General features: G+C 36.2%; 1 protein-coding gene across 4 annotated transcripts in view; it reads right to left on the minus strand.

Annotated features, from left to right (window-relative positions):
* The window catches only part of LOC106869155 (alpha-aminoadipic semialdehyde synthase, mitochondrial), a 101,852-nt gene that overhangs the window by 60,509 nt on the left and 20,713 nt on the right, over positions 1–20,630 (minus strand). For 2 of the 4 annotated variants that reach the window (XM_014914765.2, XM_014914762.2), the window contains exons 1-4: positions 19,377–19,530; positions 15,107–15,339; positions 12,001–12,177; positions 11,242–11,394 (exon numbers count right to left, since the gene is read on the minus strand). In XM_014914765.2, coding sequence (XP_014770251.1) covers positions 11,242–11,394; positions 12,001–12,177; positions 15,107–15,328 — 552 coding nt within the window. In that variant the 5' untranslated portion in view covers positions 15,329–15,339; positions 19,377–19,530. Of the gene's footprint in view, positions 1–11,241; positions 11,395–12,000; positions 12,178–15,106; positions 15,340–15,566; positions 15,708–19,376; positions 19,531–20,630 lie in introns of those variants that run through there. The other 2 variants (XM_014914764.2, XM_014914763.2) reach the window with 2 other exon arrangements.

Genomic DNA, 20,630 nt, shown 5'->3' on the forward strand with positions numbered 1-20,630 from the left:
GGGCCTGCCTCTTCCACGGGTTCCCTCAACTGCTAGGGTGTGGCACTTTTTCACACAGCTATCCTCATCCATTCTCGCCACATATCCATACCAGCACAATCGTCTCTCTTGCACACCACAACTAATGCTTCTTAGGTTCAACTTTTCTCTCAAGGTACTTACACTCTGTCGGGTATGCACACTGACATTACTCATCCATCGGAACATACTGGCTTCATTCCTTGCAAGCTTACGCATGTCCTCAGCAGTCAAGGCCCATGTTTCACTGCCATGTAGCATGGCTGTTCATACACATGCGTCATACAGTCTGCCTTTTACTCTGAGCGAGAGGCCCTTTATCACCAGTAGAGGTAAGAGCTCTCTGAAACTTTGCCCAGGCTATTCTTATGTATATTGAATTAGAGGGAATCACCCATATTATGCACACCACCAACAAAATTGAGAAAGTCACTGCTCGATACAATATGTCTTAAAAACTTATTATATTACTATATTCCATAACATAGTATATTACCAATGTGAGACTGCACTGTTTTAGTAACTTCGCCTCAGCTATGTTATGGATATTTATCATGTTCAACATCACTACATTTTATTTCTTGATCACTTTTAGTTTTGCTGAGTAGAATATACTTTGCTAATGAGGTAAAATGAGTTTGAAACATGTCTATTGCTTATACCAGCTAGCTTTGAAGACTAGATCCACTCAAATCTGTATTATTAATATTGTCACAAAAATATCAATCAAAACTACAACTGGTAGTAATTTCTAAATTAGTAGTAAAATAAATTTCTTATATTAGTATAAGACACTATATTTCAAGAAAAAAGGAAATGAGACTGTGTTATGACCAAGCTTCTCTTGTGGACATTAAATTCATAGATGATCAGAAATGATTTCAACAATAACAAGCAGATTACTGACTTAAGCTACTAGGAATATATGCATAGTCTAATGTATCTGCCATACATCAAAAAGATACTGATCACTTTCAAAAGACACCAGAAAATTTATCACAAGTGAAGATATATAAGTTACTTGAAACAAGCTCAACACACTTCTAATATAATAAATGAGAAAACTAATTTCTGTGTGTCAGTGTGTCACACTTTGACCCCTTCTCTTACTATTCAATGACACTTCATCATGCTGGGGTGAGAGTAATAGCGGGCATAGAGATGGTGAGGGTGGTGGTGAAGACAGAGAGAGAGAGAGAGAGAGAGAGAGAGAAAGAAAGAATAAGAGAGGGAGAGAAAGAGAGACAGAGAAATTTAAGAAGATTTGATGATGTTTCATTAAAAGTAGTAGTGTTGATGGTGGCAATAGGAGAGAGAGAGTGGGTATGTGAGAGAAAGAGGGAGATGATGTACAACTTTCCTGAACAGCAATTCCTGTGGCCAGCATAATGACCCAACTACTAAACACTATCATTTTCCTTTTATTTTTAGCTTTAATACATACATACATATATATATATCACCCACTACACTCTCGGAGTGGTTGACGTTAGGAAGGGCATCCAGCTGTAGAAACTCTGCCAAATCAGATTGGAGCCTGGTGTAGCCATCTGGTTCACCAGTCCTCAGTCAAATCGTCCAACCCATGCTAGCATGGGAAGTGGACATTAAACGATGATGATGATGATGATTTTAATTAAAATACAGTTTCCCTAAAATTAAACATATCTAATATAATAAATGAACGTCAGTGTGTCACACTTTTCAACTTTACTCCTAGAGGCCGTAGCCCAACTTATACCATTTTGGAATCAGGCTGACTCTTTGAGTAAATAAAAAACATTCCAGACCGAATCCAGACCTGCAATCCTGAAATTTTGGATTCCTACGTTTTCGTTACTGTGACTGTTTTCAACGATATTTTTTTACATGATTTTTAGCGATGAATATGATCATCTTTGGAATATGACTCTGGAGGAAGCAATTGTAACAAATTCTCCAAAACAAGTCTGAGATCTGTTTGCAAATCTTCCCATTTGGGATTAGTTACTTAGCTTAAAAGCCATCCAATAGGGCAGCTTTTAAGCTTGTCCTGTATACATTTCAAAGCCCTACTTCCACCTCCAAAAGTCTGAATGGCTAAGTTTATCCACAAATACTTACAGAATCAAAAACTGAAAATTTTTTTGCGTATCATTTATTTATTAATGAGCACAGAATAGTAGAGAACCTATAGTGAACTCAGTCTGTGACTCAGATTCAAGTACACAATTATAGTTTTATATTTATTGGGGCACAGAGATTTCAAATCCGATTCCTACCCACTCCCATTCATAGGTACCTCTGATCACATGAAGTCATGCAATTGGCTATTATGCAATTAGTATTATTTGATAAATTTTGTGTCTCTCAAGCTTTCATTGCACTATTTTGTCATTCAAAACTGCAAAACGATACACAAAGGAGAACATTAAATGAAATTTAATCACTCAAATTCAAGGAAAATTAGTGCTGGTCTACATTGATAAGGTTGTTGCTTGTATCTTTAAAAATGAATATCTAATGTCTCATTTTACATTCCCTAAATGAGCTAATGAGGAAGCCTCTGTGTAACTATCTGACCTGCTTGAAATAGCACTTTCATATCATACTCTACTTGCCTTGAAGAAAGAAAGGAAGTACATAGTGGATAATGTAGTCCTAAAAATGTAATGCCTAAGAAAAAGGTAGGATGGTCATGACAAATGTTTGACTATACATATGCTTGATTAGTTTGATATAACAACAACTGAAGATCACAATGGATAATGCAATCTTAGACACAGTATGTCTGAGAAAAAAATGTGGTAGTCACAGATGGAATGGTTTAAATTACACGATAGTTCTCACGGGGCCACACAACAACTGATATACCTCACTTTAGCTTTTTACTAATGTTATAATTTGAATACAAATTACATTCATTAACCCTTTTGCTTCCACATTTCTGTTAAAATACACTGTCTTTATCTCAGTTAATTTTGAAAATATCAAAGATTTTAAAAATAACTTTGTTAGTCATTATTAAGCTAGCAGAAATTAACAAGGAACTTTGATAGATGGTTTTAATTTCATCATCATCATCATTTAGAGTCTGCTTTCCATGTTGGCATGGGTTAGATGGTTTGACTGAAACTGGTAAGCTGGAGGGCTGCACCAGATTTCAATCTGATTTGGCATGGTTTTGAGGGCTGAATGCCCTTCCTAACATCAACCACTCAGAGTGTAATGGATGCTATTTATGTGCCACCAGCACATGTGCCAGTTACGTGACACCAGCATCGGTCAGAACTACGATTTCACTTGGCTTTGCAAGTCTTCTCAAGCACTGCATATTGCCAAAATCTTGGATAACTTTAAAATAGAAAATTAATATCAGAGAACCATAGGTAGTCTCAGGTGGATTAGGATCAAAAGGGTTAACATATTTTTTTTCATTTCTGTTTCACAAGCTCCATTAACTTATCCATTCAAAAAAGAACTAAAGACCAAGAAAGATAGCAATAACCATTATTTCATTTGCTCTATATATACAAATATATTTGTTCATTTAATGTCAAACCTATGCCTGCATGGATTTGAGTGATCAATAATAATATCAACAAGGATTGTAAGCATCCTTCATGCATATTCACACACACACACACAGATTTCCATCAACTTCCATGTGTGTGTGCTTATATCCTCTTGTCTTCACATCATGCTATATTTGTAAATGAGCATCATCGTCATACAAGCAGTGTCACTCAATTCCAATCTTCTGTAAAGATGTCAAGCCATAGGGAAATATTACTTTGCTTGGAAACAGGTGAAGGTTGGTGACTGGAAAGGCATTCACCCATAGTGATCAAATCTTTAAATGATTACATGGCAAAAATTAAGCAATTGCCTAATGCACATAACCTTGCAGACAAAACAAAGAACATTTATGAAACAAGCATTCCCACAAATGCAAGAATCTTCACAAATATGATTACCAAGACATACAAAAAACTTGCACCACCACATTCAATGACATAAAGATAGAGGCAAAAAAGTTAGCTATCCACCTTGATGTAGAGGATCGTGTGAACAGCTGCTCACCCCCATTTACACTTAAGGACCATAAACTTAATTTCCTCTCCAACCCTAAATGCAGGCTGATCAACCCCTCTAAAAGTGAGATAGGTATTGTTAGTAAACGCATTTTTGATACTATCAACTTGGACATTAGAAGAGCTACAGAGTTGATTCAATGGGATTCCAGTGCAACTGTGATTGACTGGTTCTGCAGTATCAAGAATAAATCAGCCTGCAGATTCACAGTTTGACATCATAGACTTTTACTTTTCTATATTGAAACCCCTCCTGAGGGGTATAAGTGATCTCAATGTCAGTATCATTATGAACACCAGAAAGTAAATCTTAGTTCATGACAATTCCCTCTGGGTGAAGAAAGAGGACCATCCACCCACTATCAGAACTAGAGAAGAAATTTCAGGTATGGAAGCACAGACTGGAATCAAAGGGCCTAGAGTTAATTTAACAAAGATAAAAGTATTGATAAGTAGGAAAACGAACAAATCGAAGATCCCTTCAAGATGCCTTTGCTCAATATGTAGAAATGGTGCCAGGAGAAACTCCATAAGGTACTAGATATGGACACATAGGAGGTGCAGCAGTATCACTGGAAGACTAACAAAGAAAGTAGTTTTTACATGTGACAGATGCGTGGGTACATTATACACCAGTAACGTACAAAAATAGATTCCCTCAAATGTCATGTTGATGTAAACCGTCTCTTTCAGGTATCCCCACAAGAAAAAATTTGGGCTAGTCAAGTCTGGAGAACGTGAAGGCCAATTGACATTGCTGTAGCAGATTATTCTCTCTCCAAGGCACTGCCATAGCGACTGCATTGTTTCTCTTGCAGTACGAGCAGTTGCTCCATCTTGCTGGAACCATGTGTGAGGTCTGCTTTGAATGACCTTCATGTTCCCCAGACTTGACTAGCCTGGATTTTTTCTTGTGGGGATACCTGGAAGAATAACAAACTGGAGACCCTAGTGGAGAACATCAATAGAGAAATCAGAGAAGTGGGGTGTGAAACTCTTGAGAGTGTTATAGTACAAGTTTTGGAAAGAGCACAGGTGTGTGAAGCTGAAAATGGCTGCCATTTAACCCTTTTGTTACGAACCCGGCTGAAACTGGATCTGGCTTATGTCTTGTTTTCATAAGTTTTGAATAAAATCTTCCACCAAATCTTAGTCCCAATTTATGTTCCTAACACTCGCTGAATGATAACTAAGTTATTTTACAAAATTCTTTGTTATATTTAAAGTAATTGAAAGAAACACAGAGCATCTCAAAATAAATACCCAATGTGTCATGCAGATATATATGACCACTTCCATCCTCTTTTTGTAACCATTCTCTCCCCAACTCTTGCAACCATTACTCCACTTCTTGATTCTTGTCACCACACATTCTCTTACATTCTTGGACATATTATCTTAAGTATATGCTTTGACCTGACCATCATTTTTTTCTTTCTGGCATCATTCTACCCACCCCAAACACCCATAAATAATGCTGGGTAGCCTTGGATCTCCACTTACTCAACCCACACTGCCATCCTGCTTTTCACTCTTTAACTTTCACCAACTAAAGACCACTGAGATTTCTCTTCCTCTTTCCCTTTTATTACTCCTTTTCCTAACACAACAACAAACTTTCACCTTCCACCATACTTTAATCCTTTAACAGTCAGATTTCTGTAAATGTAATTCTTATTTATTCACATTGATAAAAATTAGCCATGCTAATGTAGCTCTGAGATTTCAATGATGTGATTGTTTATTTTTAGAATAATATTGTGGGGTAAGTGTGAGAGGCCAGATCTGACCAGTTTGAAGATGAAACAGGTAGATTACTTTGACCAAATATGGCTGGTTAAAATGCTAAAGGGTTAAATTCTCAACACTTCATCTAGTGATCATCTCTTCTATTATTAACCCTTTCAATTGCAGAGGTGGGATGGTCTTTTTTATTCTTGTAAGTTACAAGGCAACCTCACTAGTAGTGGTGGCATGTAAGAAACACTCAGAATGCCCTACAAAGTAGCTGGCTTTAAGAAGAGCATCCAATGGTAGAAACCATGCCAAAACTGAAACATTGGAACAAGATGTTCTCTGATCTGTTGGACCCAGTCAAACTGTGCAATCCATACCAGACGAAAAAAAAGACATAAAATGATGATGATGATGATGATGGTGTGTGTGTGTCCACGCTCATATGCTTTCATCAACTAAATGGAATTCACTGAGGCAGAATTTCTACAATCAGATTCTTTTCATTAGCCCACAACTGTTACCAAGCAAGATAATATTTCCCCTTAGCTAGACATGTTTTTCACAGAAAATAGACATTGCTTAGACAATCATCATCATAAATTAACGTCTGTTTTCCATGCTGGCATGGGTTGCATGGTTTGACTGAGGTCTGGAGAGCCAGCGGCTGCACCAGGCGCCAATCTGGTCAGGCAGAGTTTCTACAGCTGGATGCCCTTCCTAATGCCAACCATGCCGAGAGTGTAGTGGGTGCTTTTTACATGCCACCAGCACAGGAGCCAGTAAGGCAAACCTGGCAACAAATACATTCGGATGGTGCTTTTTCACATGCCACTGGCACAGGAGCCAGTCGGGGGTACTGGCATTGGTCACAATTGGTTGGTGCTTTTTACGTGCCACTGGCACAGGAGCCAGTCAGGTGGACCTGGCATCGACCACGTTCGGATGGTGCTTTTTACGTGCCATCAGCATAGGAACCAGTCAAAGAGCACTAGCTCCAGCTGCGATATTGGTTTTACTTGACTCAACAAGTCTTCTCAAGCATATCATATCACCAGACACATCAGGAGTGTTCTTCCCCTGGCATGTGATGGAATCTGTTTACGGTACATCTTCAGTGTTTATTGCCCTAGTCTATCTGCCTCACACAAAAACTATTTTCCCAGTTAACCTTCTTTTGATATTGCTGCACCTTTTATGTGTCCATAGCTTACACTGGGTACACTGTATGGAGTTTCTACCCACACCATTTCTACAGATTGAGCAGGGCCATCTACCTGAAGTGGGGGTTGTGATTTGACAGCCTTCATACTTACTAAGACTTTGGTTTTGGCTAGGTTAACCCTAAGGCCCTTCGATTCTAGACCTTGCTTCTCTACCCTAAACTTTGTCTCCTGTTCTGGCAGTGACTCAGCTATTAGAGCAAGGTCATTAGCATAGAGGAGCTCCCTACAACTATCACATGCTGAGACAAGGAGACACATGATCACACACTCAAAGACACACACACACAATGGATTTCTTTCAATTCGTTCACATGGTTTCAGCTGACCTGTGGCCATAATAGGAGACACTTGGAAAAAGTGTCTAGGTGCCACACCTAGAACAGGATGTGTGAGAAGCAAGCTTCCTATCTGTACAGTCACAGGTTTGACTACACTCACACACACACACACATATATATGTATTCAACTTCTAAAAATCATACTATTCACTTAAAAACATTTCCTTTCAGAAAACTACGAAAGAATACTTTACATAGGAAATCATAAATAGAATATTTTCTTAATTCAATGACTTCTAACTGTAATTTATTTTGGACTGAAAGGTCATGACATTTGTAGGTTATCTTTCTCGCTCTATCTATCTCAATCCAGCATATATTGATAAGCTGTTTTCCTTTCAGAGTTAAACTAAATGCAGTGTAAATATTAACATACAAAAGATCTTATTAATACTGTATAGTTTTCTTTGAAGTAACATTACGTACCTTTCCTTAACAAACATTATCTTCAAGCTACAGTTCATTATAATGTTGTTGAAAGATCTATAAGAAATAGCAGCCAAATTTCCCTTAACCATTTAGTGTTCAGATTATTCTATCAAACGCAATGCTTATTTATTCACATTATTTTGAATCAATCATGCATTATCTCATATCTCTGAGATTTCAATGGTGTGATTGTTTAATGTAGAATAACATTGTAGGGTAGGTATGAGTCTGGATTTGGTCAGTTTCAACATAGAAACAAGTGGAATATTTTGGCCAGATATGGCCAGTTTAAATGCCAAAGGGTTAATCCACATGCCTCGATTATCAAAAAGGTGAACCCTCATACTACCTTGGATACTATAACTTTAGATACAAGAATAGCTTAAGAAAAATAAGATGATTATAGTTGGATGCTTTCAGTCATAGACCTGCATATTCAATCCCACCTAGGGCAAATAATTTTTTCTAAGGACAGAGGAAGGGTGAAAATCTGTCTAGAAATGGCGTTTTTTTATCAATGAAAATACTTCAACAATGGGAATTTCGAAAACAATTTTCTCTTTATGTTGCATGTCTCGTCTCTCTGTTTTTTTTCATTGTTCAAAAAAAAGTTTGTTTTCTGTTTTCATTTCTCATTGTGTTAAACGTTTTTTTGTGATGTCCTGTACCCATATATGCATGTATGTATACATATAGACGTAGGTATGTACATATATGTATAGATATATGCATATATAATTTCACACTTGTAAACAAATAGATTTGAATTCAGTCTTATTGGATATGTGAATCCTAATACACCTAACAAATTACTCAGGAGATTCTTAGTCAAAAAACTGAATTTTTATAATTTTATTATGGCCGAGAAATGAAACATTTGTATGCGATTTATATTTAATATTTATTATATTGTATTATTATAATAATAATAATAATACTCATAACCACCACCATCATCGTTTAACATCCGTTTTCCATGTTGGCAGTGTTTCTACAGCTGGATGCCCTTCCTGACACCAACCACTCCAAGAGTGTAGTGGGTGCTTTTTACATACCACCAGCACAGGGGCCAGAGGAGCTGGCATTGACTATGATTGGATGGTACTTTTTATGTGCCACCGGCACAGAAGCCAGTCAAAGCGGCACAGGCATCGGCCACGTTCAGATGGTGCTTTTTACATGCTTCCGGCACGGGGCTCACAACTACAATTTCCATTTGATTTGATTTTGATATTGCTGATGTTGATGTATTTGACTCAATAGGTCTCGTCAAGCACGGCATGTCGCCCTAGGATCCAAAGTACTTTTGAGTGGGTTGGTTATGCGACACTGGTGTAGGTTACAGCTGTGGACTCATTTTATTTGCCGGGTCTTCTCAGTTACAGCATACCTCCACTGCTGTTTGACCCTAACTGGAGCTCTTGGCAGGTATTATAATCCCTGGTCACAGCCAACCTGGGGATCGAGACAACAGGCAACTAAGAAGTAACTTCATATTCTTCAAAACACACTCCTCTTTATCGGGTCCTATTATGCTAATAAATTTTGAATTTTAACTTTTGAATTGCCAATTGTTATACATCACCATTTTCTATTACTTTTATAATTTAATATTTACCCATGTAATTTGCAAAGCTTTTTTCTCTGCAAAATTGGGTATTTGACTGTGGAGCCAGTGAAAAATTGGATTTTTTTCATCCCCATATATATATATATATATACACATACACACACACACACATACACATCATCGATTCATATCATGCATCCTTACTTGGGGAACTGCTCCCTACACACATAGACCAATCCCCTGGTGCACCCTATCTTTTTGGCTCTCTTGCAAACAAACATTCTCATATCTTTCTTCTGCATTGATAGTTACATATATTCAAGTTAGAAAATGTCTAAACTCTTCAACAGGAAAAATCTGTTGGTATATGTAAAAGAAATAAGGTTTACATAAGTTATTCCCATGCATGCCCTGGGCAAGACAAAAATCTGAATCTGATAAAGAGGAGTGTGTTTTGAAGAATATGAAGTTACTTCTTAGTTGCCAGTTACCACGATTCCCAGGTTGGCTCTGGCCAGGGATTATAATACCTGCCAAGAGCTCCAGTTAAGGTCAAACAGCAGATGGGCCAGTGGCTAAAGCCTTGGAAAAGGGCTGGCCCTTAGGTATTTGTCATATAGGCCCACCACTGTGTAGACATGCCCTAATATAACAAGCATCCTTGCTTAAGGTCCAAATAGGTCCTATGCCTAAAGCTTAAGCTTGGAAGAGTAGGAGACTAGCAAAGTCAACTGTAAATTAACCAGTAAAAATTGACAGAAAACCACTATTGCATCTTTCCCAAGAAAAATCCTGGATCTTCAGACTTTGGCATGGTGGCCAATCAAGAACATCTGAAGGTATGGTACATGAAGAAAGAGATTGCATACAAGCACATGTTGGACGGCAATAGCCTTTCACATCTCTTAACACAAGTTGGACTTCTAATGCTCGTTGTTAGTATTAACTTGCAACAATAGTAACACTTTCCATGTCTAAATATTAAGCATTTAAAAACTGTTGAAAACACCAAATTTTCTTCAGCACATTTGAACTAATATGATTTCTAAGGTTATTAATGTTAAAGTCTTTCTTGAGCGTCAGGGAGTAGGTTGTCTGTTTTACCACTGTTAATGTAAGACAACTGTTCAAAGGTATCTTAATACCAAAATAGTATGTGTATTTTTTTTGTTTGCTTGTTTTTTGTATATCTTTTAGTCAGAACAGAAGAGAAGTACCTATCACCCTTTGCACAGTCTCTGACAAAGAAAGGTATCTTCAAACCAGAGACCTGATCCAAATGCTTGCAATAAACTGGATGCTACTATAGGCACCCAAGGGACAACTGATGGTGTTAAACTAGGCAATGGATTGTCTAACACCCAAGTAGGTCACAGAGAGTTTTAAACTCAGAATGCAAAGAACGAGAACAAACACAGCTTGGCATCTCTCATGCTGTTTCTGCCAGTCCACATTCCAGAAAAATGGACAAAGTTGATTTTGCTGGGAATTGAACTCAGAATAAAAAGTGCCAGAATAAACATGGAGCTTGCAAATGTTATAGAAAAAATATGATGAGAGCAACATCAATGAAGGTAAATTTTGCTTTGAGAGCATGTATTTCAAATAGAACATTATGTGACTGATCTCAAGCAGGAATAGCAAACTCTCTGTTAGATAACTATCTTAAATTTCATTCTGTTATATCTTCATCATCTTATTTATGTTCACTGGACATTCTATTTGACTGGCAGCAGGAGTAACCAGTTTGACATTAATTTTAAAATGTTTGTATTCAAATATTCATAAACAGTGACTTGTGTTAGTACAGAACAAAAGATGAAGCTAGAAAATGATTTTCCTTGAGTAATTACCATAAATGGAGTTTGGTGTCCAAGAGCGAGAAGACGCAACCCTAGTCCATGGAGAATATTTATCATTCCAGATACACCAGCATATTTTCCAAAGGCAACCAACCTTTGACCTTTACTGTCTAGTATTCTTTCATAATCAATGAGACGAATATTCTAGAAATTAAAAAGAAAATGGAAATTTATCTAAAAGAAATAATTAAAAGTATAATATAAAATAATAGAGACATCCCTATGACTTTATGGGTTACTGGTCTTTCTTTAAAACTGTAATCCCTTGCAAGTAGAAAAAGCTTTATTTTAGAGAAAGATGAATGGTTTAACCAATTGATAGAAGCACTTTTATGAGCAATAAGAATTATATTTACAGATGGAATTATATTTACAATGGAGACAAATGATGAATTAATTCTGCTTTTATATGAAATGATAATTAATTCATTTGCTTCAAATAGAAGGTAATGTTTTTTCAATTTGGGGAGTAAATAATTATTTAACCCTTTAGCAATCACATTATTCTATCAAAAGTAGTGCTTATTTATTCATATTATTTTGAATTAATTAATCATGCATTTTCATGTAGCTATGAGATTTTGATGAGGTAACTGTTAATTTCTAGAATGATATTGTAGGGTTGGTGTGAGAGGCCAGATCTGGCCAGTTTGAGCATAAAACAAGTGGAATATTTTGCCGGATATAGCTGGTTTAAATGCTGAAGGGTTAAACATTCGAGTTCTTAAAGTTGCTATTTAAAAAACTTACCTTTTCTAAAAGAGCATCCAAGAGAGGCATATTTTCTTCCTGAGCTTTGATAGTATGTGAGAAGAAAGCATATGTCTTATCTGGCAAAAGTAAATCTATTGGAATTTGTTTCACACCAAGAATCAAGCTAGCCTCATTGATTTCTTCTTGGTAATCAGCACCAACCTGTACATATTCCTAAAAACAAACAAACAAATATTTGATGTTGCATAATTGCATAAATGAATTAAGGAATGCATGTATTTTCCTGTAACATGGAGTGTATGTAGATTAAAATGTTATTCATTAATCACAATTTTAAATCTAATCTTAACAATGTGATCAAAGAGTGATTGCTGTGATGCTTGGTACTAGCACACATTACATAAAAAAATAGCATTAATATTAGATGTTATTCTTAATGAAAGAACGTAACATCTACAATGTCATTCAAGCACTGTGGCCTAAATTCACAACTCTAGTGCTTTAATCACAAAGCTATTGTGAAATGCACATGCACACACAGATGGATCAAAACACACATATACAAACAAACAAAAAGAGAGGTGGGTAGCTCATGTTCTTTATATTCCAGTTCATGGCAAAATAAGGATAATATTGTGAATCCTTATCGTCACCATCATTTAACGTCTGTATTTCATACTGGATATGTTCAACAGAATCTGATGAGCCAAAGGACTTGCATTGAGCTCCAATGCATGCTTTGGCATGGTTTCAACAGCATAATGTCCTTCCTAATGCCAACTACTTTACAGAGTGTACTTGATGGTTTTTTTTTTCCACAGTACCAGCATTAGTGAGGTCACTATATTAGTTGCAAAACAAGACCCCTTAACAGAGTGGGGTTACAATATTGAAAGAGAGGGCTTTGTGCAGTGCTGAGAGGTTAAGAGGGACAGAAACTGGTGCCTTGCTGTAGAGGAGATACATAGCTACTCCAATAGGAAAGAGAGAAAGGATGGTGGAGAAGAGGTGTCAGGACATACTCTCAAAACATGAGATGAATAAAAATAGAATAGAGATACAGAATCAAAGATAGTTGGTTAGGGAAGTTTGTAAGAGAGTGAAAGGAGAATGACAAATGGTAGGGATGAAGATAGAAGTGAGTGAAGTGAATGGTGAATATGGTGGGGCAGATGCATTGCATCTTACAGAAGTATCTCCTACCATAGCTGCAGGTAAACCAAAGCCTTGTAAGTGGATTTGGTAGACAGAAAATGTAAGACATCCATTATGATTGTGTGGGGAGGAGGGGGAGAGATAAAGAGAATATGTTTGTGTCACCTTGTCTTGACATCATGTGATAGTTTGCTATCATATATGTGGTGTCATTCATTTCTAATATTCTGTAAAATCATGTCTGGCAATGGGGAGGTTGTGTTTTGAGAGAGATTTGGCTACTTTTCTAGTTAGTCAAGGAATATTATAGAAACTCCATCCTTGTCTTACTGTTGTATAATGAAGGCTACTTCTCATGATGATGACTATCTTTAGAATACAATTCAATGTAGAATATGTAATGAGTAAAGGCATTTTTTGTGCATTGCTGGATCTAGAAGGGCAGTGAACATGACATCTGCAGATCCCTCAGGACCAATGAGATTGATGTCATTAACATTCTACTTAAACTATGGCAAGTCAATATTGCAGGACCAAGGTTTTGAGGAGAAAGTACTAGGTGTAGCTGTTAGTGTAGAACTGGGAGAGGGGGGATACAACAGGAGGTGAGGTGTTTGAGTGGCAGTGTGAGTGTTTGAGTGGATGTAGCACAAGAATAGCCAGCTCTAGGGAACAGAGGTTATTATTAGTCAAGTAGAGAGGAGACAGAAAGTCTACTTACTAGAGGTTGGAGTGTCTCTAAGTGAGTTTATGGCAATCAGTTGGGATACAGTCTAGGATGGCTATGTGTGATGCAACAACAGCATCCCATATGTAGGGAAAATACTCTTATGTGGACTATACTTTGTAGAGTGTCAGTAACTGTTGGGAGGGTGGGAGGTCTGAAGTATTTTCTGATTTAGAAGAGAAGGGTCAATCTTTGGGATGTAGACCTAGCTATGTTAACCCTTTAGCATTCAGATTATTTTGTCAAATGTATTGCTTATTTATTCACGTTGTTTGGAATTCATTATGCATTATCTCATTGCTTTGAAATTTTGATGATATGATTGATTATTTTTTAGAATGACATTGTAAAATAGTGTGAGAGTCCAGATCCAGCTGATATGGACATAAAACAGGTAGAATATTTGAGCCTGATATGGCCGGTTTAAATGCTAAAGGGTTAAGGTGCTTTCATTAGGAAAGATCTTTGGTAATAGCAATGCCTAATATTTGGAGTGACTGCAGGAGTTCCATTTGTGTACTACTCATAGTTGAAGGGAATGTGGTGTGATAATGTCTTTTTGATATGAGTGGTGCTCATGCATTTTATTGCCATTGAAAGAGACATTGGCATGGCCCAAATGAAAGCTGCTTTTCAGGACTCTGTTTATGGAGGTTTGACACAATCAATGATGCATGGCTGGGGAAAGTTAGGGAAGAATGAAGGGTCATGTCATCTGCATAAAAATGGATGTTGTTGGATGTGATACTAAGTAGGTTACTGATGTGTAGAAAGAAGAGAATGGAGAATAAATCAAAACCCTGGGAGTATGCAACACAAAAGCTAGAAAACACCATTATTAACGGCTGTTTCCGTTACTTTTGAGTAGTGAGTGTAATAGGATGATAGTTGGCATGGTCAGGGAGTTGTCTTTCTTGAGAATAGGACACACTGTAATTCCAAAAGATCAGCAAATATCCTGAGTGAGTGAATGAGAGGGAGAGAGAGAGAGATTAAAGCATTTGATGCATACAGAGTAAACCCCAAGGTGTAATGGAAGACATGCTGTCAAAACTGGAGGTTGTTGTGAAGTGATTGGGGGTGCACTGTTCTAGGTTTCAAAACTATATTCTAGTGTAAGGTACATTTAAGCTGTGTATACAGTTAGCTTTGTTCAAGGATAATTGGGCGTTTTTGGCTTTGAAAAGGAAACTAGCCCTTTTTTGCTGATTTCATAGCTATACAAAGAATATGTAGTCACTATAAACATTGAGAACTTACCATCATACTGTACGCCCTACGATTTGAAGGTTGTACAATGACTTTGATACCATCTTTCACAAGTTGTTTTACATGTGCTGGAGACAGGGGGGCTCTTCTTTCCCAAACATTAACATCTTCTCTACGAATAGCTAGAACCCTTCTTTTGTCGCCAAAATATCGTTGACTCACTATACGTAAAGATGGAAACTTATGCAACTTTGAAAGGGATGCCGACCACATGTTAGTAGAGTCTGAAAATAAAATTAAAAGTAATGTGATGATACTGATTAAGAATAAACTATTTGAACTAACTAAAATGACTTCTCTTTCCAGGAAAATAGTAAAATAAATATGAAAAGATATTGTTAATAATATACTGTTGAATTTATACATATTTATTTGCTTGTTAAATATGAGAAAGGGAAGAATTATATAGAGCAACATGTAAAATAACTTCAACAATATTTTTAATTCTTACATCAAGTCTTGTATTACTGTAGTTAGTTTTATACTTCATGTTTCTGAGTTCAAAATCCACACAAGATTCATCGTTGCTTTTCATTAACAAAATGAGTGCTATACTGTACTAGGATACATTCAGATTGATTATGTCGTCTCCTGCACAAAATAGCTTTTCAGTAAGTTGAAAGAGATCAATATTTAAACCAAACACCTTCACTTTGTACAACTTTCCAAGCACATTAAACCACTTTCATAGTGATCAGTAGAAGCAGAAAAGAAAAACTAATAGTAGCACTTTTTTTTAAAAATGTATTACAGTTCATAGTACAATTGAGAAAACTATGAAGGTCACCAAAATTCTTTCTTCAGAGCAATGTGAATTTATATTCACTGCTGGTGTTTCATTTAGCTTCTGAAAAAAGCACTTCATTCTAAAGTGCTCTGTTCACTTAGCTATTGCTAATATATAATAGGGATCATCTGGACATGTTATTTGAGATAAGGTAGTATCCCATCCTAGAAGAGATTTATCTCTCAACTTTTTAATGTCATGAAACCAGAGCTTAGCAGCAACCTTTATAAGACCACTGCAGTTAAAAAGGCATTTAATTTTACAGGTTAGTATTGCAGCAATATGTGCCTTGACTTCCAATGTACATTACAGAAGAATCCTATGTTTGCCAAGATAATCCTTTCTACTAAAGGAACAAGGCCTGAAAGTTTGCAGAAGCAGGAATAGTCAATTTGATCGACTCCCCATCCCCATGCTCAACTAGTACTTACTACAATCAACTCTGAAAGGATGAAAGGCAACGTCAACCTTGGCAGCATTTCAGCTTAGAATGTAAAGACAGGTGAAATGTTGCTAAGCATTTTGTTCAGCATGGTGACAATTCTGCCAGCTCACCACCACTACTGTTACTAATAATAAAAGATAATGATGATGATGAAAACAAACCTTAATGATGGACTAATGTATGAATATTGTTGGTTAAGCTGATGCCACACTAAAAGATAAGGTTAAGTTCACAAATATGTTAGTGAGAAGAATGTTGTTTGATAGTTAATGTACTCTTGTTTTCCACAGTACATCCTATTGCATGAATCAGGCATGGGTATTATAACGTGGACTGGTAAAACAAATTATATACAGTTTTGATGACACACCAAGGAGAGGTGAATATCACTTGGAAAGATAAGGTCATCCAAGCTAACTGGCATGAAAGAAACACTCGTGTAACGAAACCTCTACTGAGCGGGAACGCCCCAAAAGAAGAGAAATCTCGGTTACAAAGATGAAAACTTTTGTCTCACAGCTGGCTAATGGGACGTGAAATCAAGGTAGAACCTGTCTGAGCTTACAAGAATGTAGTTAATCAGAGATGAAGCAGTTCGGGAAACAAACCTGAGGAGGAGATCAATCAATAATTCACTTATAAAATACTAAGATAAGAAACGTCGATTTCGATAGAAAGCTTGAAATAATGGATAGGTTGGGTGGGTTTTCTGGCCAGTCAAACGAAGTTTTTTTTTTTTTTTTTTTTTGCAAATGCTGATCAAACGAGTTATACAGAATCAATGATACGCATGTAACTATGTAATAAAATATTTTATAACTCAATTCAAAATTACAATAAAGTACAGTGGACACATAAGATTCTAGTTATGTGTTCTTTTGCAAGAACTAGTAGTATATGCAATCTATTAAAAACTCAATATTCTTTCCTTTCTGAAGATGTATACAAGTTGCCATCAATATGAGAGCTTTTTCAAGATGTGCTGTTATTTTTTAACTTCAGTGTCTCTATAACTACTGGATAAAAAAAATCACATCTGAATTACTGAGAAAAGAAATTGTTAAAAAAATAATAGCATAGTGTTTGATCAATCATAGATCTATGTGATAACGTAGTAGTGGTGATAAATAAGTCGTAGAAATGAGAGAAATTAAATAACTTTCAATTCCTGAAAATGAAGTGGGGAAAAACAACTTGCAATAAGAAATAACGAATCTTTCATTTTGCTTTAAACACACAGCACGGTGGTACTACAATTTGCGGTATATCATGCAGAATAATAAACCAGTCGTGTTGTTACAACGTAAACCAACGTGTTAAGTGATAACACAACAAAAAAGATGAGAAAAAAAAAAAAAAGAGACGAAACCTTATAAAACGTGGAGTGTCCATTAGTTTAAGGGTGAAACCGTAAAGTGTGAAGTGCATGTACACTTAATGTATAAAAGCAGGAGATTGGATAGATGTATCATTATTTTAATCTTGTACAAGAAAAGAATATTAAGAAAAATATTCCTTCAATGTAAACATTTTTTAAAAGATTTAGTTAGATAACGCTTCTTGCTTTTGTCTTATCTATACTTTATTTTCTTTACTTTCTCTCATGTTATTCGTAAATAACATATTCTTTATTAATCAATATTAAGTTGGTTATTAATCATATAAATTAAAATAAACAATTTCAGTATATAAAAAGATAATTGAAAATGTAAAGAGTGTAAATCAAGAAATTAATTTTTCTTTATTTTTACAGCCAAATTCTTTTTCTGTTTATCCACGAGATAAAAAAAAATATTACAATCTTTGTGTATTAATAATTTCTTATAACATTTAGATCTTAACATGCAATGTAATAGCAACTGATAACGCAATATCAATAACAACACACTGAATGCTGTTACAGTATCGGAAAATTCCATCTGTGTATACGTAGCAATACGACAGAAAGAAATGTTTGGCTTACACATTCATAACCAAAATGAATCATGGAAAAATATGTTAGTGTAAGACGTGGAGGTGACCCTATTGTCTGTACCTGACCTTAATCGTGGTATTTACTTGAGTAAAAACAATACAAAACTAAAACTATAGAACACGAACGGTTACTGAGGAATATGAATATCACGATTGCTGAGAAAACAGCATTAAAAAATTAACAGATAGCGAGAGAAAAGCATGTGAGTGGGGTGCGGGTTAATACGGAAATTTAATGTTAGCTCTTTTTAGGCTTAAAAATATATCCCTTTGAAAATAAACAGGAATTGTGCATGTTGGAAATCACTGTTGAAACGTGCAACATTGTGCTTATGATAAAAGTCCATATTGAAACGGATTTCTCATCTCCCTCATCTTCGGCATGCTTAAAAAGTACTGAATGGTGTACAGATAGATGGAAATACAGAAAATTTAAATATCCATAAACGTTGCACATATCTTGTGCAACATTTGAAACTAAATTTCAATCTATTTAATCTATTTCAAACTCTTCCAATACACTAATAAAATACAAAATGATTTTAGATGTGGTTAAAGCCTCAAGCGATGCATATCCCAAATACATTAGCAGTTAATGTGAAACAGGTCTTCTATGGAGGAATCGACGTTACAACCCTACTGGATGGAAACAGGGGTGAAATATTTCGCTTTTGCCAACAACCAAGAGATGAGCCTCAAGGTGGTTTACTCGAGCAGTTAAAAATAGCAGCCAAACTTCACTCTGCCCATCGAAGAAAGAAAGACATGACACATTAAACAATGCAGGAGTTAAATGTACAAAAAGATGGAATTATCATCTTGGAACATTTCTGATAATAACTCTGCTCAGTCGGGACTAACCTTGGTCTAGAAAACAACATAGAAAACATTTTATTTACAAACACACAACATAAGATTTGAATACAGGTTTAGATACGGGAATGCTATACGATGAAAAACAAAAAAATAAATAAACAATCGATTATCAACATAGTTTAATTTTAGTGAATTGAGTGAGCTCGAACTATAAACAATTGAAAACATTTACAGCCTACCTGGTGTTCAATACGTTGTAAACAGGAGTTCAGCAACTGAATGACTTGTATTGGATTTCTATTATGCAATTTTCTAAGACGGCCACGTGGTTCAGAATTTCAGCTAATGGCAGAAGAGCAATATCACACACCTATGCTGCGAAATGTTGATGTTTTTAGGAAGCCGCATTGATAGTTATTACTGTATTTGTAGCGCTGGTCAGCTGTAATTCCTTTTTTAACGAAAAGGCATTACAGTCGTGACCATTTCATCTTATTTTCAGATATAAATATATGCGGGACTACTTTATTCTGATGCGTGTTCTTTTTTTCTTTCTTTTCTTTTTTTCTACAAGAAGATCGATTGGGATTTGAAGAAGATTTGGCTATTATTTTGTAGATCGAGAAACTACATAGCATGCCCGTCGCTAAGGGGATGCACTAGATGGCACTGCCCCCTCACTAGTCAATCGTGCGCCCTCAAATTTACAGCGGTACCCTTATTTCGAAACTCTACGTTAGCATTATTACAAATTAGTGTCCACTGAAAATATTGTGAAGCATCCCCAGGTACAAAAGTCTGGCGATGAGCCTGCTATGTGGAAGCTATTTTGTTGCATGCCACTTATAGATTGGAGATGGCAAACGTACATGTATGGCGGTGAGCTGGCAGAAACGTTAGCAGACTGGTCGAAATGCTTAGTGGTATTTCGTCTGCCGCTACGTTCTGAGTTCAAATTCCGCCGAGGTCGACTTTGCCTTTCAACCATTCGGGGTCGATTAAATAAGTACCAGTTACGCACTGGGGTCGCTATAATCGACTTAATCTGTTTGTCTGTCCTTGTTTGTCCCATCTGTGTGTAGCCCCTTGTAGGCAGTAAAGAAATAAGACGTAAATGTATGGAATGAGATTATTCAACTTTTTAACTGTGATTTGACAAATACACACAAAATGCACGCACGAGCGTATATACATTTCTGTCATCATCGCACTTGTCAAATAGAATCTGTAGAGACACATTTATTGCCAGATACCCTTCCTACTGCCAACCCTCACTGGTTAGACATGTTTTCATGGACAAGACTTCCTTTTGCACCCCACCAAAAACACCCCTTTTTTAATTTAATTTTTTATTTCTACACAAACCCCCGTTTTCGGCTACGGAGAATACGAATCTGCAAATAAATTGGCAAAAATCGACATTTTGAAATCTCCCCACCACCATCACTAATCTCTTCATTTTTAACTTTTTTCAGAAATTTTTTTTTTTTTTT

Source organism: Octopus bimaculoides, chromosome 1 (genome assembly GCF_001194135.2).
Source record: "Octopus bimaculoides isolate UCB-OBI-ISO-001 chromosome 1, ASM119413v2, whole genome shotgun sequence".
Classification (NCBI taxonomy): Eukaryota; Metazoa; Mollusca; class Cephalopoda; order Octopoda; family Octopodidae; genus Octopus; species Octopus bimaculoides.